The 21,428-nt window shown below is 50.3% G+C and overlaps 3 protein-coding genes across 4 annotated transcripts in view; 1 reads left to right on the forward strand and 2 right to left on the reverse strand.

Moving 5' to 3' along the window:
- The window catches only part of LOC135812168 (F-box/WD repeat-containing protein 1A-like), a 17,418-nt gene extending 15,692 nt beyond the window's left edge, over positions 1-1,726 (reverse strand). The window contains exon 1 of the mRNA XM_065325493.1: positions 1-1,726. This exon is cut by the window's left edge and continues 117 nt beyond it. Within this exon, the coding sequence (XP_065181565.1) occupies positions 1-1,483 (1,483 nt within the window). The 5' untranslated portion in view covers positions 1,484-1,726.
- A 1,310-nt stretch (positions 1,727-3,036) lies between these two features.
- Positions 3,037-4,821, reverse strand: LOC135812190 (uncharacterized). Its single transcript, XM_065325515.1, has one exon. It carries the CDS (start codon positions 4,582-4,584, stop codon positions 3,928-3,930), a length of 657 nt encoding a protein of 218 aa, XP_065181587.1. The 5' UTR covers positions 4,585-4,821; the 3' UTR covers positions 3,037-3,927.
- Positions 4,822-6,451: 1,630 nt separating this feature from the next.
- Positions 6,452-21,412, forward strand: LOC135812210 (protein spire homolog 1-like). Of its 2 annotated transcripts, none has more exons than XM_065325557.1 (15): positions 6,452-8,049; positions 9,946-10,034; positions 10,418-10,654; positions 11,229-11,339; positions 12,353-12,406; positions 12,970-13,029; positions 13,694-13,786; positions 14,357-14,422; positions 14,804-14,951; positions 15,709-15,758; positions 16,609-17,964; positions 19,029-19,151; positions 19,421-19,497; positions 19,955-19,982; positions 20,307-21,412. In XM_065325557.1, the coding sequence occupies exons 1-15, from the start codon at positions 7,740-7,742 to the stop codon at positions 20,454-20,456; spliced, it is 2,952 nt and encodes a 983-aa protein (XP_065181629.1). In that variant the 5' UTR covers positions 6,452-7,739; the 3' UTR covers positions 20,457-21,412. The 2 variants fall into 2 exon arrangements, with proteins under 2 accessions (XP_065181629.1, XP_065181620.1); XM_065325548.1 differs by having other exon boundaries at positions 6,455-8,049; positions 16,606-17,964.
- The last annotated feature ends 16 nt before the right edge of the window (positions 21,413-21,428 follow it).

The raw sequence follows: 21,428 nt of genomic DNA on the forward strand, positions 1-21,428 counted from the left end.
AATGCATCTGAGACACGCCGCACGCTGAGCCGAGCAGGCGTTCCAGGAAGAGATTGCGCTGCTGGTCACTGAACTCGTCGAACCAGTCCAGCATCGTCTGCACGCGTGCCTTGTAGATGCGGCCGTCTGTCCAGAAGGCCGACGCTGCCCCCGCCGACGCGGCTGGCGTAGCCGTAGCGCACGTTTGATCGCCGCACTCCTCCTCCTCGACGAGCGCCTTCTCCTGGCAGAGCGTCTGCACGGAGCCAAAGTCGTCGGCATTCCGGCCCCCCAGCATCTGCATCTGGCTGCCCAGGCTGGGATGGTGCACGGCGGCGACGAGCGCCGACTGCTGCTGCTGCTTGGCGCTGGCGCAGTAGCCGAGACTGCCCGTCGCGCTGTGCATGCTCGGGCTGCGCGACTTGGTGACGGCAAATATGCTGCCGGGCGCGCTGTGCAGGCGCACGGCCTCGCGATGGCCCACTTTCTGCTGGTCGCCGCTCGCGTCCTTCTCCGCCACAATGCACGTGAGCGATCCGGGATGCGAGCGTTTCGCCGTGAACTCCAGTGAGGAGCGCAGCGGGCACGTCTTGCGGCTTCGCAGGCGCGGGAACGTGTGCACCATCGCTCTGTCCGCAGTGCAACTGTTGCCGCTGGACAGTGTCTGAAGACTGCCGCCGCTACTACTGCTGCTGCAGCAAGTGCAGCACGACGGGCAGCGGCATGGCAGCGGTCCGGCCTTCGGCACATGTGCAAACTTCCTGCCGTCAGATGCCAAGGCCAGCGGTAGCGATCCGGTGCTTCCCTGTGCGTGATACCAGCTGTCTCTGGAGCACTGCGATTTGCCGCTGCCGGCACTGGACCGGGAAATGGCCGACGGAGAGTGAGCTAACGGTGCATGCGGCTGGTGCTGCAGCAGAGACTCCTGTGACTGTAGCTGCTGCTTCTGTTGTTGCTGCTGCTGCAGCGGTTGTTGCTGCTGCTGCTTCTGTGGTAGCTGACCCTGGCGTTGCTCCAGAAAGTCTGCACTCGATGTTTCCGTATGCACACTCGGCACGTCTCCGTCAGCCGCATCAGCTTTTACGCACTGTTCTGAGCGATCAAAAAATCCCTCTATCTCAGCCATCTCACTGGAGTCGCCGAATGTCCTCGTTGAGCAGCTCAGTGAGTGCACAGAGTATTCTTTTTCACCGTAGATCCATGGGCGAGCTGCACCCTCATCACCCTCCTCCGCTTCCTCAGACTCACAATAAGCTTGATCCATGTCTTCAGGCCAATGTGAGTGCGTACTGCCAGTTTGAGAAATGGCATCAGCGTCAGGTGAATGCATGGATGACTGGCTTGCTTTGCGCGATATTCGTCGACGCAGCCAAGGACGCGTGCTAGACATACGCTCAAGCATTTTAGCTTTTTTCTGAGGCTTCGACTCGTCCAGGTCAAGGTCTTTCTTCCAGTAGGAGCCCACCTCCTCGTCCAGACTGTGATCTATGGTTGCGCTTGCCATTTTCTCAATGAGGAGAAAATAAAGTGGTCAGAAATCGGGACAGTCACCAGGTCTCAGTTCTCCCAGACCAGCAGTTCATCGCCAGCAACCACTAAAAACTGTCTCGTCCTACGATGGCACACTTTAGCACACTCACATAGCATAGAAGGCCTGAAGATACACCAAAATCACCACGCCACTGCTTCATGAACCACTAGAAAAAAAGAGGAAAACGCCAACAACACGAAAAATGCATTCATTGCAACTTTGTTTGAGTTTGAACAGCGCACCCAAGCATTCCCATGGCCCACTTCACCGCCGCGACGTCCCCTGATGATAGCGTCGCGTGACATCGTGCGGAACATGCCAAACAGATCAGTAGAGTACATTATTATACTATTTATAGTCGGTACAAGATTCAGCGAGTCGTCAAATACCGACTTCTAGGTGTCGCTGGAACTCTGCACTGCACTCTGCAGCACATGTGCCAGCACAGGGAGTCGTTTGCCGGTTTGGGTACGAGTCGACTGCTTCCATGCTGCAGATCAGACACTCGGCGAGTGTGCGTGTGCGCGCGCGCCCGCGGCCCGTGCCACGCTGAAATAGTGCGGGCATGATTGTGTGTACAGCTGTACTAGTATTCACAAGCACATGCGCGGTACGCGTGTGTGTGTGCACGCGTGCGTGCGCATGTGGATGGGTGGTTACACGTGTATGTGCGTGGTGCGTGCGCGTCGTGTGCGTGAATGTGTGTGTGTGTGCGCGCGTGTGTATGTCCGTGGTGTGTGCGCGTCGTGTGCATGAATGTGTGTGTGTGTGCGCTCGTGTGTATGTCCGTGGTGCGTGCGCGTCGTGTGCATGAATGTGTGTGCGCGTGTGTGTGTGTGTGTGCGCGTGTGTATGTATGTATCATTTTCTGATCAGCATGGCCAAGATCGCCCATTCGCTCCCGGGCTAGTACTAGTAGTGCACAGAGCACTTCCAACCAGGACCCGAGTCGCCGGTACTTTTACGACTCCCTGCTTCCAACCAGGGTGGTGGCCTGGCACTAGCGTATTAAACTTCATACAACTGTGACGCGGTTGCCGGGTTGTGTGAATTGTTCAACAATAATGATGAGTGCACAGATACACATTAAATTAGATTACTGATCACCGGCACGGCATCTGTAAGTATTGGCGCGTTTCCTTCGTTCCAATTCTCCTCATACCCTCTCTCATGCTATGTCCTGTAATAATTATACTGATAATTTCACGGCACGCATGCGGCGTGTGATATGGGGCCTTGATGCATATAATCATAACTGCAGCATGACGGAGGGACAGCTTGCGATTGGATGCGGTGATGTGTTTCGTTCTCTGAACTGCATTGCGTGAGCTCCACCATGGCGAAACGGAAGAGGTGCAGTCCGCAGACATGTGTTTTTGTGCGATTATGCATATACCAGTATACGTGTTCAAAGGACCTTGGGAGGACCAGGTGAAAGGCTAACAGATTTGAACAAGATCTACTGTTGGATTGACCCATACACCATTGAACCGGCACAATCTCCGTAGCATTGAATAACCATGCCGTAAATCTACTGCAAGTCAAAGTGCCGCATTACTCAGAAATTCCAGCAGCAGAAGCAGCAGCGACGGCGGCTAGATTACAACACACATGGCATGCTGGGCCGCCTAGTGCTACTGCATGGGTACCTCGCATGGTCGAGCTCACACACCGACATTCAGCCTGCCTAGCCGCTTCATGATCCTTGCTGATAAAGAAGCGAGCTCATAGTGTAAGAATCAAGCTTTTCGTGATCATAAAATGAGAAGCACGCTGCAAAAATGCTCTAGAAAGGAACCAGCCTTGGAGGGGAAGTACTACTAAATATGACAAAAAATAGGGATTATGTACTGTATTCTAACGCAAATTGCTATGGAAACTTGAAACAAGATTGGTGTCTCGATGTGGGTATGTCAAGTGAAATGAAGGCTCAGTAGGCGATGGCGATAAAAGAAGGGATGTAGTAATTGTCAGTAGTAATTGACTAATAATATGTTCATTGCTAGGAGACATGAGCAAGGAAACTGTCTCATAGTGTGTCGTATTCCGCGGGAACTGTATATGCATACAGCCTGAATGCTCCGGAATTCCTACAGAGCTAGAGGTTGAATATATCTGGGGGCTGCAGTCTCACCGGGGGTTCATCGAAGCTATATTACAGGCCCGGCAAATGTTTCTGATACAAATCGCTGCAGCATGACTGTGGTACCATTACCACCAAGAGTTCATAACCCCCATGAACTCGTGTTACCACCCTTCTCACGTATACAGCCGCAGATGCAGCTGCGGATCAACGCCATCGGCCTCTTAGCGGCAGTGGCCGCACACTCAAGCGTGGTACCGCACGCTGGTGACGGTTTCAACACGCAGCTACGTGTTGTATGTATCGGCGTGCGTTCCCACAGTGAGATATAATCTCAGAGCTTTCCAGACGCACCAAGTGCAGCCAGAATGATAGCAATGATAATCAACAGAACGACTATGGCGATGAGAATTTTCCACTTCATGTTTTTCCACCAGTACCTTTTCCTAAGGTCGTGCGATGTTTTCTTGAACGTCGACGCATCGGCTTCCAGATCAGCCGCTTTTTCCACCAGGATATCGAGCTTTTCGCCTCGCTCCAACACTCGCTCGATGTTCTGCGTCATGATGCCCTTGACCTCCTCCACTTGCGAGCTGAGCTCCTCGAGGCGATTGGGCCTGTTCATCTCCTCGCGATGGAACTCCATCTGCGAGCCGAGGACGTGGGTGAAGTCTCGACGCAGCTCGTACGACTTGGCCGTGATCGCCCGCTCTACGAGGGGTCCCTGCGCGAATCGAGTTCGAATGTCGCGCAGGTAGGCGAACGCATACTTGTCTTGCAAGTTTTTATTGGCCATGACAATATAGGAGAGGCCGTCGCTGTTGATGACATGATAGTTGTACTCTCCAGCGTGGAACGTTACTCTCTTCTCCGTATTCTTGGACAGCCGGCCCAGCATCGAGATGGTGATGGTCTCGAAATTGCCGGTCATGTCCGTGAAGTCGCACAACACTGTCGTGCCGCGGCACACCAAGGCGTAGATCAGGCTCATTGTGATGTTAGCCCGGCCGGCTCAGCGCACACTGATGCCGACGTGCTTTCCCTCCCGATAAGTTCTATCTCTCTTGTCGCACGGGCGGCTCGGCTAGCCTTGTCCACGGCAAGTCTAGATGAAAACCTCAGTCACATCAACTAACGTTAGTCGTTACTTACTTCATCGCACACAACTCAAAAGTTACTGCATGCATCGCCGCCTCGAAGTCGAAGAAGAAGTCCGGACAAATCGCATTTTTTATCGAGCTTGCTTGATAGAAATGTTTCTTTTTCACAACAATCATCATTAAAATTAAAACTACTATTTTCATGCTGGCGCTGAGCCAGCCGCTGACACGATGTGCGAGTCAGGCTCATAGTCATACTCATAGTCATACAGACACGGCGGCGGCGTTTCAACATCGCCGCGGTCAGTGGGAGGGCCGTAGATCTACTCATGGTACTACAATCCTACATGTACTACTGCGTGGGCCCCATGCATGGGCATGGGCCTACTACTACTACTACTACTACTACCAGTATATCAAAAAGTATTCTTTCAAGACCAAAGAGTGGTATATTTGATAACATTTAATAACGATAGAAATTTTTACGATACTTCTCCAGACGTTTCGTTGTTCTGAACAACATCGTCAGTGGATAAAGAATGCTTCTTTATCCACTGACGATGTTGTTCAGAACAACGAAACGTCTGGAGAAGTATCGTAAAAATTTCTATCGTTATTAAATGTTATCAAATATACCACTCTTTGGTCTTGAAAGAATACTTTTTGATATTACAATGAGAGTGAATAATCAACGGCTTGTCCACCAACTCTACTACCAGTATAGTACTACCCGGATCACGGAATGAGATGCTGTCTTGTTGCTTCTTCAAGTATTAAAGGGGAAGTTAAGGCAAAAATTAAAATTTCACCAGTTGTAGTCTTCGGGGTGCTGAGTCGAATGGTCTTGGTCCGAGAAAGCTGAGACGCTCCCTTCCTACTTGAATCCCAATCGAACTCGCGCACTTCCACCGAAACTGGGTGACTGCGCCCTACTAGATGGGGATTTGTATGCAAAATGTCACTAAAAGCGCCATTTCGTTCTTATAAAAGCACGGATGACCGCGATTGGCCCATATGTTATAGTCTTTTGGACGCTGAGTCGACTGGTTTTGGTCCGAAAAGGCTGCGATGCAGCGTTCCTCCTTTATTCCCAATCGAACATGGTTGAAGAAGTGGTCACGTGCTCCTGGTTGCCCAAATCACCTGGTCACCACGCCAGCAGGCGACAACTTTCACACCAAGGTTCAACTCGAGTTCAACTCGAGTGACCAAAAAAGGTCAAACAGGCTAGTAAGTTGTACCCTGCAGGCACGGTGACCAGGTGACTGGCGTACGCAGGAGCACGTGACTGCTTCTTCAACCATGTTCGATTGGGAATAAAGGAGGAACGCTGCATCGCAGCCTTTTCGGACCAAAACCAGTCGACTCAGCGTCCAAAAGACTACAACATATGGGCCAATTGCGGTCATCCGTGCTTTTATAAGAACGAAATGGCGCTTTTAGTGACATTTTGCATACAAATCCCCATCTAGTAGGGCGCAGTCATCCAGTTTCGGTGGAAGTGCGCGAGTTCGATTGGGATTCAAGTAGGAAGGGAGTGTCTCAGCTTCCTCGGACCAAGACCATTCGACTCAGCGCCCCGAAGACTACAACTGGTGAAATTTTAATTTTTGCCTTAACTTCCCCTTTAATATAATTATTTTAGTTCTTGACTCATTGCACTCAGTGACTGAAAACACCAGCCTTGTCATACACTGATAGTGATACAGTACAGCATAGTGATAGACAGTGGTGAGTTTGACGTCTTGGCGTCATTGTCCACGTCGTTGACAGCTTGTGTCTAGTTGTGAACTGAGCTCGATGTCTTGGGAAGGCACTCATACTCATAGTAGCACAATATTCAATAAGCAAGAGTCCATAAACGTTTATGGACTCTTGCTCATAGTCATACCGGTAGTTATTATTATCGGGATTCGTGATACAGACTCATGTAGTTGACACGGCCAATGCCAGACCCGATCACCTGGTGTTGTCTCAGTGACCACACGCAGACGGACTGGGGTCGGGTGCATCTCGACTTGCTCAAAATAATGTTTGGGCGAAGTATGCCATACCCGTTCAGTGGATCCGAACACCGTCTAGCGTCCGACCTGTGAGATCCCACGGAGCGGAAATACTCACACATGCGAAGGCTTGACTGAGTCGACGAGTTGTTTTTCGAATCAGCATTGAGGACGTTGCCTTCCTTGTGTTAGTCGTTGCCTCGTTTCTTGTGAAAGGAGATCCACGGCCACATGCAGTCCACTCCCTGAGAGCTGAAGGAGGCGTCTCCAGACGGACCCAGGCTTTGTTGTCATTCCTGTTGCGAAGTCCACACGTCTCCAACACCAGGGCACGAAGTTCTACAGTCCGAAGTGGTTACTGGTGGAAGCTCTGTTGGTGCCGCGAAGAGTGTAGCCGTAGGTCTGCCCAAGCGGCCAAGGCGCACTTCCAGAAAGCAAATTCGCATGCTCTGAGAACCGCGAAGGTTCTCTGCCCTGTACGTGGACTGCATAAGTTCTTGTGCTCTTGCTCTTACCACGAAGCTAGCTACTGGCGAGTGTGAAAACAGCACCTCGCGAGCTCGGTACCACCTCCTCAACCCTCCCTCTCGTAAATCTACGACCACCTTGCACCTTGAACAAGCCGCTAACGCTGGAGCTTTGTGCCAGGCCGAGCTCGATCGAGCTCTTCGAAGCCGCCTCGCCTAGCGAGCTGCGAGAAGAACTGCAAAAAGTGTGATCGATCATGTGAGTGAGTGGAAGTCCGTGAATATTTTTCAAGAATTTATTTCGCCGGCTGAAACAACCTTGCCTCTTGTTTGCGTGGGTATTATCGGGTACTACGCTGTGGTTTGGACATTAATTTTTGGATTGAGGAGGACTCCACTTTACTTCTCTGCTTGTAGAGTAATTGTGCCGCCAGGCGGAGGTTCAGTTTGGTTTCCGATGCTGCCTGCGTGAGGATTTTACCTGAGCTGTGGATCGCATGGTGGAGGTGGCATGCGGACACATCAGTTCGTGCCAAACGGTGACGAGCAAAGTAATGTCTCCTCCTTGAGAGGGCAATGAAAGATACATGCGTCGCCAAGGCAGAGCAGGCAGCCTGTGGACGTCCCAGCGCTGCAGGTAAACCCTCCATGCGACCCGATGGAGACGCGAGCGGGAACTGTCAGGATGGCAGGAGCTTGGAAGCTCTGCTGCCCAAGCTGAAGTCCATCAGCGAGGAGCAGGCATGGGCAATTTGTTTCCTCACTTCACTGTCGCTTGTTGAGAGCAATCCTCCAGTTGACTTTGAGTTGTCGATGACAAATGTCCACGCCACATCCTGCGGCTCAATTGTCATCAAGAAGGAGTCGGACAAGGAGAGGAACAGTGGTAGGTGTCGCGTGTCGTGTGTATGAACGGTGTACGTACCAGCATACGCTGTACTACTTGAGCTGTGTCCTAAACATTTAGCCAGGGCCTGAGAACTCTATCGATACTTCGAAACAAAAACGAAAAAAGCATAATGCACTTCATTGTAACGATTCGCACGCATTTGGTTGTAATAGTGAACCAGTGAATTCATTTCAACCGAAACACTGCTTCATGAGAGTGAGGCTAATAGTATGTATTTCATAGGTACAAATCTCTCTAGCACCAGCTGTTGAATTCAGCCTTGACCATTGGTCCAGTACATGCACATAGAAGCTATGCAAGTGACATCATTGTATGTCTTTTGTATACTGGCAGACCAGTGTTTGTTGCGCCGGTCTGTACAGACCGCCTTCAATAAAGATGTAACGTAATCACACAGCCTCTGTAGGTCATCGCTTTTCCACCATGAAAGAGATGTAGCCACTGAGAGCAGAACGTATTGAGTGTTTTGCGATTACATCATCACTGGACAACAGTAGAGATAGCTTTGGCAAAGTCAGTCACGGCACAGCGCACAATGCACTAGCTCAAACAAAACCCTTGGAAACCGCCGACTCGCGTTGCATACATAGTGCCCATGAGCGGTTCCGCTGACTCATCGCCATGGCATCATTCACATAACCTCTAATGTTACACAGTTTATGCTCGACCTATACTGTGTCATGCACAAGGGTGATCCCTGCGTCTTCCAGTATCATGCACAGTTATTCGTGAATCCATTGTAACTTGTAAGCCTTTAGCAAGAGCCTTGGTCTTGGAGCCTTCACCATAGCCACGGCTCTGTGGTTGGGAGAGAGAGTGTGTGTGTGTGTCACTGTGTGTGTGTGTGTGTGTGTGTGTCACTGTGTGTGTGTGTGTGTGTGTGTGTGTGTGTGTGTGTGTGTGTGTGTGTGTGTGTGTAGGTGTGTCTGTGTGTCACTGTGTGTGTCTGTGTGTGCACGTGTGTGTGGACATGTGTGTGTGGACGTGTGTGTGTGTGTGTGTGTGTGTGTGTGTCTGTGTGTTTGGGCGTGCATAAATCAGTGGGTGTGCATCTAGCGCACTTGCAGATTTTCGTGCTTCTCTTGCAGCGGACATACATGTACATGGTGGTGGTGGTGGTGGTGGTGGTGGTGGTGGTGGTGGTGTGTGTGTGTGTGCGTGTGCGTGTGTGTGTGTGTGTGTGTGTGTGTGTGTGTGTGTGTGTGCGCGCGCGCGCACACACACACATGTAGGTGAACAGACCCTAAGGAGGAGTATCATCGAGACCCATGCTCATATGAACAAGAGTACAAGTCATGTTAAACTCCCAAGAATGTGCAACTGGCTGCTCAACCTCTATCTTGTACTGCGACAACAGATTTCAAATCACGTAACATTGTTCAATAGGTTACGCTGGAAAACAGTGCAAAGTGACCCCAAGAGAGTTGAACCGAAGGCAGGGTTGCGTACAACCCAGCACCTATCATGCACAGGGTGCAAATAATGTGTACGGGTTCGTCACGTGATGTGAAGTTCTGCCCCATAGCAGGAGTTGCACACTCCCTAGGTGAGGGGATTAGGATGTGTACTGAAGTGGGCATTTGCTGCGCACAAGCGGTATTGACTTGGTAGACAACACTTCCTAAGTGCTGACACGTGTGCAGGCTGCTTTGGCCAACGGGATTAACCCAGCAGTCATTGCGGTGAGCATTGCATCTATCTATTAGCCTGTCACCCGGCATTTATTGCCCGAGCGTAAATGCATGCGGAATTTCTGTGCTTGACTACTTCGTACAATGCCCATTGTGTATGCTGTACACAGGTGTTGTCTAGAGTGCAGGGGCCAGAATTGGCAAGCTGGAAATGTAGATTTATCTCCTGTGTCGTGTCCAGGTTCAGCGCCGAACACGGGGAGTGGCAGTGATGGAGAGTCCGGCGGAGATAGTGAGGACGAGGAGACTGGTCCAATGAACGAAGAAGACGTAAGTTTAGAATCTGTGACGGACTTTGTCCATTTTACATATTTGAAACTGTCAACCTCTCCACACTGTGCTCTTGGCCCACGTCCACAACACCATGCTCCATAGCGAGGAAGTTTGTTCTTGGATAGATGATGCTCCATATCCTCCAATATGGAGAGTGTTCACTGAGCGAAACAGCTGTCTGGAGGATATGGAGCGCAGTGTGGAGAGGTGGACGGTTTCAAAGATATACGTTGCTGGCATTATTGTTGATCTCATGGCACCGCGAATAGTTTGACTATTTTTCTGTTTGGGCGCATCTGCATTGTGCCAGATGTCATGAGGTATATCCAACGCATTCTCTCTTGTTGCATCTTCTACTTGTGTGTTATTTCCCCATGCAGGTCGTGACATCACTGGGTATGCTGATTTACAATGCCCTGGACTACGGCCTGAATGAAGACGCCGAGCGAGAGTTGACGGCGGAGATGCAGGAGCTGATCGAGAAGCTCACCACGGAGCCTGACGACGACAGCGGTGGCAACGGCGAGTGCACGTCGGACGCGATCTTCTCCGGCGAGGACGACGACTCTCCGTTCGTGTGGCCTGCCAGTCCCGTTACGACACGGCAGCTCATCAAGGTGCGCCCTTACATCCTAGACTTGCTTGTCTGCTGTTAAAGCTGTAACTCGCAGTTCCCCTGTATTAAAATTTTGTTGTTCATGGAGTTATTTTGAGTGCAGCAATGCCATTTCTCTTGTGGGCAGTGAAACCTGTCTTAAGACGACCGCTCAAGGGACCTTCAAAACGTGGTCTCTGTTACCAGGTGGTCTCCTTATCCAGGGTCATTTGACTGGAAATAGCACTGATTGGTCCTGGTTGCAGTGATCTTCTGCGACAGGTGGTTGCCTTCTCCGAGTGGTCGCCTTGACAGGTTTTACTGTACTTGGTATGAGCATGCTTGTGATTAAAAAAAACGTTACACCAGTTTAAGGATGGCAGTAAACAGAATCAGCTGAAGCGTCATTTCACGAAGGTTTTATTGAGATGTCTCGAACAAATTCTAGAGAAAGTGATGATGGGCAAAGAGATAACACCAGTGATATGCCTTTAATATTAAGCGCGCGGACTTCTTCAATCTGTATCCCGTGTCCGTCAATCCCCGTATCCACGTTTCCGCGTACACACGCGTGTGTGTGTGTGTCATTGCTGCAGGTGTGCGAGTTCCGTGTCAACACCAAAGATCAGCCGGCGGTCACCCATTACCAGGACACATGCCGGAAAATGGTGCAAGAAGCCGACGTGCTGGCTCTGTACAGAGATGCCGTAAGTGATATTCGATGGCTGCCGTGTGTGCTCCGAGAGGAACAGTTTCATCCACATTTCAACGCTGTTAACATGCAGTGCTTGTAACACGTTTTGTGTCTTGCCTGCGAAAAACCTGAGGCCACTTTGATCGGCTGAGTTGCAATGCGTCATTGCCATGCAGATACTTTATAGAGAGATTTAATGCACCTGGTGTGAACACAAATGAAGTCTAGCTGTTCACCCAGGTCGAGAAGTCACGTGAGGTGCATATTCTGTGCTAGAATGCGCTCCGTGTGGCCGTGAGTTTTCATATCTGCGCGCTCGACACAATGCATTACTGTTACTGTGTGTGGCGGCGGCATTCGTTTCCCTGCAATTATTGCATTTCACTGGGAAATGCGTGTGTGTTGCGCAGAGAGTGCTGCACGAAACGCCAGATTCACACGGGAAGACTCTTACGGGAGTGACGCCTCACACACATACACACACACACACACACACACACACACACACACACACACACACACACACGTGTATTGTGGAGTGCCATGACTTTTGCGCCTGTACCCTGTGGAGTGTTCATTTTCAACGTACTAACCCGTCCGCCCAGCGTGTGCAATGCACACCTTTACTGTTCTTCATTGAGCGCTTATGGTTGATAAATATGGTGGTAAAGACACACCTGGCAATATGGCGGTAAACACACGCCTGCCCACACACGCTCTCTAGGCTGCAACGTTCTGTTTTGAGTGCTGTTGTTTTTTTAACGAACTTCCAAACTTCAAACACCTTGTGAAACGGTAATTATGATGATTAGAGGAGTGTCATGGTGGTGGGGCTGAGCAGTGAACACACTTAGTCGAGCTGAGGTCTCGACCGCCATGTATGCCCAGTGCACCACGTGCGCAGGTATTCAACATTTCCCATCCACTAAACGGCCATCCACATGATGTTGTTGTGAATAATTATGTTGCTTCTTTTGAAGTACACTTTGTTGACCTTGTCACTGTGCTTGTGGTTCGGATGTGCAGGACGGCGAGTACATCATGGGCCTGGACTTTCTTGAAGAAGCTCCGCCTGCGCTGGTAAGTGATGTACCATATTTTCCGGAGTATAGTGCACACTTTAGATGTGCTATTTTAGGCCCTAAATCGCAGGTGCGCACTATGCTCCGAATATGAAATGCATGTACTTCAATGAAGATTGAAGTGCGCACCCCCAATGAAGATTGGGGGTGCGCGTTATACAAAGGTGCGCACTATACTCCGAAAAATACGGTACTTTCTTTTCTTTAGTTCCCTACTACTCGATAGTGCATGAGAGCAGTGTTGTTATTGGCGAGTTGTCGTTATTCGTGATGTTGAGAGTATGCAGTCCAATGGGCACTAGGCTTGAAGACTGTGGTGCTATGCCTGAAGTCATTATTCACGAGGTGGACAGTACATGTGCATACTTTCTTCATCTTCTTCTTTTTTTCTTTCTGGTATTCTCTCTCTCTCTCTCTCTCTCTCTCTCTCTCTCTCTCTCTCTCTCTCTCTCTCTCTTCTCCTCTGCCTCCTCCTGCTGCTGCTGCTCCTGATGCTCCTCGTCCTTGCACTATTATCTCTCCCCTGTGCTGAACACATGGACTATGTTGTGTTTGGTTCAGGTTCGCTGCTGGCGCGATGTCATCCAGGAGATATTGAAGAAGGAGATTAATCTGAGGCCTGTAAGTATCGTTGAGTGCTTGCATCATTTTTACTGTCTGCTACCAGACTGCGAGGCCGACTTACCGGTATTTATTTTGCCAGGGAGACAAGTGTTTAGCTTGCATCACGTGTCGATGTGGCAAAAGCAGCTATGATGTTCATCTTTCAGTGGCACAGACCTTCTGACATTTGGTTTCTCCGCTGTGGGATCACAAGGCAGCTCTGGTACTCTTCGTTCATTTCCATGTAGAGTGAAACCTGTCTAAGCCGACCATCTGAGGCACATTACAAATGCGATCCCGTGTACAGGTGGTCTTCGTATCCAGGGTTATTTGACCGGAATTGCCATCCCTTGGTTCTAGTTATAGTGGACCTCGGCTCTAGCACGGGTGATCACCTTATCAGATTTGTCACCTGCCCCAACCAGACGCCATTGGTGCAGCAGAAACTGTCCTGATATGACAGGATTCCGCTTGATCCAGGGATGCACGTATGATCCACAGCACGTCGGTGCATGAAACTTTGCCTGGTATACAGGATTCCGCTTGGTACAGAGTCCGGCAAACACAGGTGTTGTTTTTTTTTGCTGTACCTGCTTTTCCGGTGTGTGATCACAGGGCAGCTAATGGTATTCTGATTCACCTTATATTTCCATGTACCTTCTTGTCCATTGTGTGATGACAGACACAGCAGGTGAAGAGCTATGCGGCACTGCAGGCCAGCATGCTGGATCAGCTGCGACGCGGAAGTCTGGTCACGTCCTTGAGACACGTCGAGGTAGGCCGCTCCCGCCCGCTGGTAGTGCTCACACCGCACGAATGTAGTGCTGTGTGTGTGTGTGTTTGTGTGTGTGTGTGTGTGCGCGCTTGCAAGTTGTTGAATGGTGCAATCTGCTATGGCTTCTGCTGTAGCATCGCGATCATCGCCTCTGGCGATGGGCGTCCAATGGTCCAATGGTGTGTACAGGCACGGGACAATGATAAAGGTTCTGTAGCCGGACATTTTGAATTATGACGTTTCAAAGCCCGTCTGAGTACCCAGTGTTCTTGCCAAGGAGGGTGAGTGGCAGCGCCACCCTACTCTGATAGCCAATTTTGCAATTTTTGTGCTTTTTTCAGTTCACACAGTGAACATATCGCCACAAATAGATCGTACCGGGCGCTCTAGGCACCCGTACACTTGCATTTTGTGTGGAACATGGAAACCATGGTTGAACTGTTTGTTTACCTCCCCTCCCCGCACCCTACACTTTTGTCCTGGCTAGAACCCTGGTACCGGGGTAAGGTTTCAAGATGTGCCATCTCACGTAATCACTGTCTATCTGCTGCTGCTGCTGTTGTTGTACAGCCTGTCCCGCGGACTCCGCGAAAGAATATCCTGCGTGACATTCGGCAGGGCCTGAAGCTCAAGCCGGTAAGAGTCGCATGATCATCTATACAACAAGCAGCATCACAGCACTGCAGTTTGCAGTCAGTGAGCATGCATCGCCACTGTGTGAGCGCCGGAAATTATTCTTACGGGCATTCACACTCACAGTCCAATTTGTCTTAGGCCATCCGCACACTGCACCCCTGGAAGCTGATCTTATTCCCCTGTACATTGTAGTACCTGAGATAAAAGCTCAGGTGATCTCCTGTGCCGGGAATCATGTGTGACCTCGTTTCACTGCAAGCAACAACCTCCATCCTCTCAAGCTTCTTTTCTCGGCACATTCTAGGTGCTTGCAAGAGCCAACGGGCACATTCAGCCACACTATAAGCTGAGACTTATAACATTTCACTTTCCCCTGCACAGGCCGCTGAACGGATCCTCTCGGAGAAAGTGAAAAGCAGGACGGAGATGGAGACGCTGATGGACGAGATCAGCGAGACTAAGACGCGCGCTGGACTTCGCACTGTCCCGGACCAAGACAAACGCTACCGGGACAGGCCTGCGCCGGACTGTGAGTCATTGGCATGTCTAGATCTGCACGATTCGCGCCCTGTTAGTGCGTGGGTGTGCAGATCCGGCGGAACCTGTCCAGTTAGTCTGGCCATGGTCGGACCAACGTGTTTGGCCACTACAGTAGTGTCGGTCGCCGAAGAACTGCTGGGGTCAGCCTCCTAGCCTAGACCGTTCTTAGTTTTCTTGCATACAGTCTATGCACGGTTGAGTCACCGTGTATACATTGGTATGCTGTGCTTGGTGAAATTCTAGCCTGGTCATTCTTCGGCGCCCGCCAGTACTGTAATGCTGTTCACTGCTGGGGTGGTCACGTGTACCTGCCAAATCATACACAAATTATGAAATATGGTGTGGTGGGACCAATCCAAAACGCTCCCTACGGTCCAGGTGTATGAGTGTGAGTGTACCTTCTATGCATACTTTGCTATGTCCACCGTCCACAATGTTGCATAATCTGGGAGAGCGGTGGGTTTCTTCTCGAAATCTCTTTCTAGCATATGTCTTTATTAGTATTAGCATTGGGCGAATTTTACCGTTGCAGTAGTTAAACCAGCCTTCTGTGTGTGTGTGTGTGTGTGTGTGTGTGTGTGTGTGTGTGTGTGTGTACGTGTGTGTGTGTGTGTGTGTGTACGTGTACATGTGTGTGTGTATGTGTACGGGTACATGTACGTGTGTGTTGGTGTTTTTGTGTATGTTTGTGTGTGCACGTGCATGTATGCGCGTACGTGTGTGTACATGTATGTATACGTATGCAGCCACCACCGTTCTGTATCGGGCATTGCGCAGAGCTGAGATGGAGCGGCAGGTAGGGCGAGAAGAGAGTAAACACGAATCATAGTGATCTTGTTGAACAAGCCTCTTATACAGGCAATCACAGAGCATGGTATCACACTGGCCTGACATAACAACTAAAGAAAAAGCAAAACAAAACAAACGAAAATTTTAAATAAAAAGAAAATGAACTTGACAATCTGCACATAATGGCAACTCCATTCATTCATTCATTCATTCATTCATTCATTCCATGGTGATCTGGAGACACCGGTAGTACGCTCGTGTATGGAGTCTTCTTGACCTGCCACTTGTCTTGCTTTGGTAGCATGGCCAGGCTCTCGAATATGGGAAATCCACTTTGGCATGTACCTAGTAGCCCTACCCTAGTTGACATTGCTGCCCATTCACAACACAAACATGCCCAGGGTCGAATTTTATCGGAAACATGATTTTCATACACGTTTTCATCCAAAATCGAGGCCCACGTTTTAATTTTTCTGTCTCTCTCTCTCCTTTTCTCTCCTTTTCTCTCTCTCTCTCTCTCTCTCTCTCTCTCTCTCTCTCTCTCTCCTTCTCTCTCCTTTTCTCTCCTTTTCTCTCTCTCTCCTTCTCTCTCCTTTTCTCTCCTTTTCTCTCTCTCTCCTTTTCTCTCTCTCTCCTTTTCTCTCCTTTTCTCTCTCTCTCCTTTTCTCTCTCTCTCCTTTTCTCTCTCTCTCTCCTTCTCTCTCTCTCTCTCTCTCTCTCTCTCTCTCTCTCTCTCTCTCTCTCTCTCTCTCTCTCTCCCCTCCTTCTCTCTCTCTCTCCCTCTCTCTCTCTCTCTCTCTCTCTCTCTCTCTCTCTCTCTCTCTCTCTCATTACTTGTCTTGCTATGCACACAGCAGGACTATGGCGCCACGTCAGTGGACAATGATCGAGCTCACTTACGAGCACCAGGCCACCACCGTACACGCTCGTGTGGCATCAGCAAGCGCAAGCAGACCCCCAATCGCCGTCACCTACGCATCGCCCTGGAGAACAACCATGCCCATGCCCGCTCCTCATCGTTCACCAGCTCCCTCTCCTCCCCTAGATTGCTTCCCGACCACATCGACGGTGGCGACACACCGCCAATTCGAAGCGGCTCTTTCGTTGATTTCAAGGGCTTCTCGCCGCAAGGCGTTAAAAAGCCGGCGCTGAACCTGCCGGGTTCCACGTCATCGGGCACCGCAAGCAGTGGAGACACGCTAATCCCGATTGCCGCCGCCAGCAACCTGACGACAGTTCCGTCGCCATCCTGTCCACTGCTGACCAGCGAGGCGCAGGAGCTCATCAACGCCAAGCTCGAGCCCCTGGCACAGCCGGCCGGTGCTCCACCCGACGACGCGTCTTCGCAAGGGGAACAGCAGTCTGCAGTGCCAGATCAGCTTGCTCTCTTGTCGGACACAGCCCAGCAGCAACAACCGCTTCCACTACTATCGCCCAAAAACTCACCAGACCTAGACGAGCAGCTGGGTGGTAACGCTATGAAGTCGTTCACATCGGAATCTGCACCAATATCGAAGCGGCAGAGCATCACCGGCGTCCAGCTGACGGAGCTTGAGACCAACGGCGACGATTCGGTGTTTCAGTCGCGCCAACAGCTGTGGCGCCCTCGTCGCTCCGAGGTGGGCCTCAACTCGCTGCACCACTCGCCTCGTCCGGCGCTGCGACGAAGAGTAAGTTCGGGCTCTACCGCCTGTCCACGCCTACCCAGTCGCGAATTGACGTCCCGCCGGCCTAGTTCGCTACGACGCAGTGCTCGCCTGCAGTCCACGAGCAGTCACTCGCTGGAGAAGCCCAACGTGGAGAGCGTGACCAAAGCCCAGGCCCAGGACCTGTCGCTGAGCGAGACGCTCGCCCAGTCCGCCGACTTCCAGCCGCTACCCCTCCTCGCGACGGGTGACAGCACACCGGCGTTGCAGGGCGCCCGGTCCCACGGCAAGCAGCTGGTCGCGTCGTCACGACTCCTGACGCTCGACCAGCCGTTGCCGCTGGGCCACTACCGGCACCAGTTCTTGCACCTTCCGTCGGCGGCTGAGATGGGAGGTGGCGTGGCGCAAGACCAGCTATCCGTGGCCAGTACGGAAAGTGATCATCGTCTGTCGGTATTGGATGAACCGGACTGTCGCAAGGGAGATGAGTTGAGTGCTGACGAGATGCCTACGCCAACGTCACGCTCACGTACTCGCACGACATCCACCTCGCAATCGTCAGCCATGGTAAGCAGTAGATAATGTGAACGTGCGGTCAGCATTCAATCTTCTAGGCTTCTAGCCGGGGCGGGGCTGTTTCGTGCCATACAAGCCTTTTAATCCTGAAGTTTCTCTACCATTTGAATGTAGTGCTTGATTGCTTTTGATACTGTAAGAGTAATGCGAGACCCTTTGCCATGAGCACGGAAACGCCATATACCACAGGGTACTGCACATCAAGCTATGTGTGGCTGGCGAACCAACAGAAATCTGCTTTTAAAATTGAGAATGTTAGAAGATCTAACGTGGTATTATATAAGTTGAATAAAACCCAATACTAGTTCAATACAGTCAGTATCGCCTATAGCGTTGGTGTTTGATTTTGAGCATTTTATCACTACAAGCGATATATCACTATGACCGATACTGCATGCAATGTATGCGAGTGGGGTGTCAAACGACTCAGGGCGCCGTGCACATACGCACTGCATGGGTGGCTACAGCTCATGTCACACAGCATCAGCATTTCCTCACGATGGAGGCATATTTGGCAACTTGTACAAGCAGAACTCACCAAACAACACTGGACAAGTTAGTTCTTCACGAAGAAGTAACACCCTGTTTTCCTCTGACACCACTTGATTTTACATCAATCACTATAATCGATGCAAAAATAATGTAATAAATGTCTTTTGAAATAAGAATTTGATCACTATAGGCGATATATTACTATAGACGATTATTACTATACGCGATAACTGTGTATACTTAGTTATGGCAAATGAAAATGAATTTGAGAAATTGATCACTATATCCGGTATATTACTATAGCCGCCAACCTTATAGGCGATACGTACTGTACTAGTATTAGATAAACCTTGTTGTAGTTCACACATGTTGTCAAACTAACAACATGCAAGATCTAACATGCATCAGCACCCATACTGGCATGAAGTGGCTGTACATGCCAAGCAGTCAACGTCCTGTTTAGCGAATCGGCTTGTCACGATTCCCTCGTAATTGTGAGTTTCGCAAACCTTTTCGTTAGGATGCATGACTTTGTTCTTCCCTTGCTGTTTTACTTCGCACAGCCGTTGCTGATGACTGGCGGTCTCAGCTACAAGGAGATAGTCAATATTCGAACCAAGCAGACGGATGCTGAAATCGAGGCGCAGGATGACACCGGCACTAAGATCAAGCTGCGCAACGGAAAGGTGAGTCAACGCCACACATGGACACCACCTGTGACTAACTTCCCTTCCCTGCCTATGCAAGTGTCTCGTCTATTGGTGATTCATTACGCCACATTCCAGATTTAATTCAATGGAAACTCAGTATCTCTTTGTCGACAGCCAGTTCATCTTGTATGTAGATTTGTCTTCAAGACTTTGTAGACATTGCCTCCTTCCTTAGCTTCTTTTTGTCTTGGTTGTTGCAGCAAACTCTTTTTTTGTGTTGTGTTCTGGTTGTCGTGCCTCGGCAGGTTTGCTTTGTGTGTAAGAAGAAGCGCTTCACTTTCTTCAGCCTCATTGGTGCACGCACATGCATCCTCTGTGGAAGGTAAGATACGATTTCTGTACTAATTGCTCGCAGACCCAACATGCTGTGGACCTACCGCTGATTTTGCTGAAGAGAGAGCACATTCAAGATGTGACCACTATACTCCAGCTGACATGGTACATTGAGAAAACACAATCCTCAGGTATTTGCCAGAGGCGTTGGAAAGTATCCGACATTGGTGCGGCCATATAAAGAGGTGCGGGGCCGTACCCCGGGAATTTCCATGGAAAATTGGGCCCAAATAGCCCATATTTTAGGGCTTTAAAAATCACAAGGTGAGGTTTTTGATGCGGGTTTGGCCGCCCCTGTTTGCTGCACTGCTTTTCTGCTCTCTCTCTCTCCTCTCTCTCTCTCTCTCTCTCTCTCTCTCTCTCTCTCTCTCTCTCTCTCTCCTCTCCCTCTCTTCTTCCATGATGCACTCATATTTGCCCATGATATGTCTTATTTCTGCATTCAGGAAAGTCTGCCAAGAATGCACCACAAAGGTACGTGTGACTTGGTGATCATTCCCTTTCAAAGCTCTCTTTATTTTGCTCTCAAAGCTCTGGAAGCCCGCTCTTTTTTTCCAGTGGGTGCGTGTACGTGTGTGCGTGTTTCTTTCCTTGTCACATGCCATGGCAAGACCGTCTGTGATAGATCAACTCTTCTACAGTCGGGCTCAGTCGGCTCACTCATGTACGCAAACACTGGGCTGCGAAATGGTGCACGTCACAAACTTGAGTGACGCAACTGGATATCATTGAGCCGGACAGTATAATAGGCCCAGGGTGTGATGGAATTGTCCCTGCATTTCCGTTTGTATCCTGCAGATGGTTCTTCTCGACGTGGACTTCACCGACTCGATTGTGTCTGACCTGGAAGCGCTGTCCCCGATCGAAGCCTGCTTCGGCTGTCGTATATCACTGCTCGACATTCAAACTAGTTACAGAGCACCGGACGAGTGGTCCGTGTGCGACTGAAAACGGGCGCCCCAACCGTCCGTCCACATGTAGTGCAGTACAGTGGCCCCACCTCTGCATGAGCCATGACTGGATCAGCTGCACTCAATGTTCCCTGCAAGCGCGCAGCCGACCATACAGCCAAGCCACCTGTGCACCTACTCTGTGCACTAGTGTAGACCTGCCATCTGGCCTCGGCTCAGTCTCCACGAGGACACCACCGTCACGTGGACAGATTCGCGGGTACCGTACCCGTTCTACAAATTTCTATTTACCTATCGCACAGTGCAGTCAGCATGCACGCAGGACGGCTTATTGCAAGTACGACCAGTGCTGCTGCTGCTGCTGCTGCTGCTGGTGATGGTGTCTCTGCTATGCGCAGACCCCTCATTACATGGTTGAGTAGCACCATATTAGGATATAACAGCTGTATTGTATTAGTAGTAGCAGCTGCGCCCCCACACGACAACGACAACAATGACAAGACGCCAGTCGACGCTGATGACGGCATCCACCACCGTCGCTACGTGTACATGCACGTCAGTAGCCTGTCACGGCGTCACGACAATCACAACAAAGTGAGTAGCAGCAGTGACTACGCCTTGACCCCTGACACTATACTATTAGCAACGGCAGCAACGGCCACCAGGCAAGCAAACAGCTTTGCTGTCTCGCCCCCTCCCACCCCTGCTCATTTCCATTGACTACCACCCCCGTCTTATCCCCCGTGTAGCCCTTCTTATTTACGTTTTTATCATGAAAATATCTCGTCTGCCTTGGGAAAAGGAAAGCGGTGTATTCCGTGACGTTTTTTCATCGTCTATTATTATTTTTTGTACTGTTCAAATATTATCTTGAGGGCGCTATTTAAGTGGTCCCCAATTCTTCCTAGCACTTCTTATGATGAAAATGTTTCTATTATTATTTATTTTCTGACTCTTACTCTCTTTTCTATATGTTCTATATTGCTCCGTGGACCCGGCTTGATCGGTG

This window comes from Sycon ciliatum, chromosome 1, assembly GCF_964019385.1.
Source record: "Sycon ciliatum chromosome 1, ocSycCili1.1, whole genome shotgun sequence".
Taxonomy (NCBI): Eukaryota; Metazoa; Porifera; class Calcarea; order Leucosolenida; family Sycettidae; genus Sycon; species Sycon ciliatum.

Bases quoted from the DNA above. Each gene is read 5' to 3' on its own strand.
- LOC135812210 (XM_065325548.1), top strand. From the start codon at position 7,740: ATGAAAGATACATGCGTCGCCAAGGCAGAGCAGGCAGCCTGTGGACGT. The intron at 17,965-19,028 runs GTAAGCAGTAGA...TACTTCGCACAG, and splicing joins CCTCGCAATCGTCAGCCATG to CCGTTGCTGATGACTGGCGG. The intron at 19,152-19,420 runs GTGAGTCAACGC...GTGCCTCGGCAG, and splicing joins TCAAGCTGCGCAACGGAAAG to GTTTGCTTTGTGTGTAAGAA.
- LOC135812190 (XM_065325515.1), bottom strand. From the start codon at position 4,584: ATGAGCCTGATCTACGCCTTGGTGTGCCGCGGCACGACAGTGTTGTGC.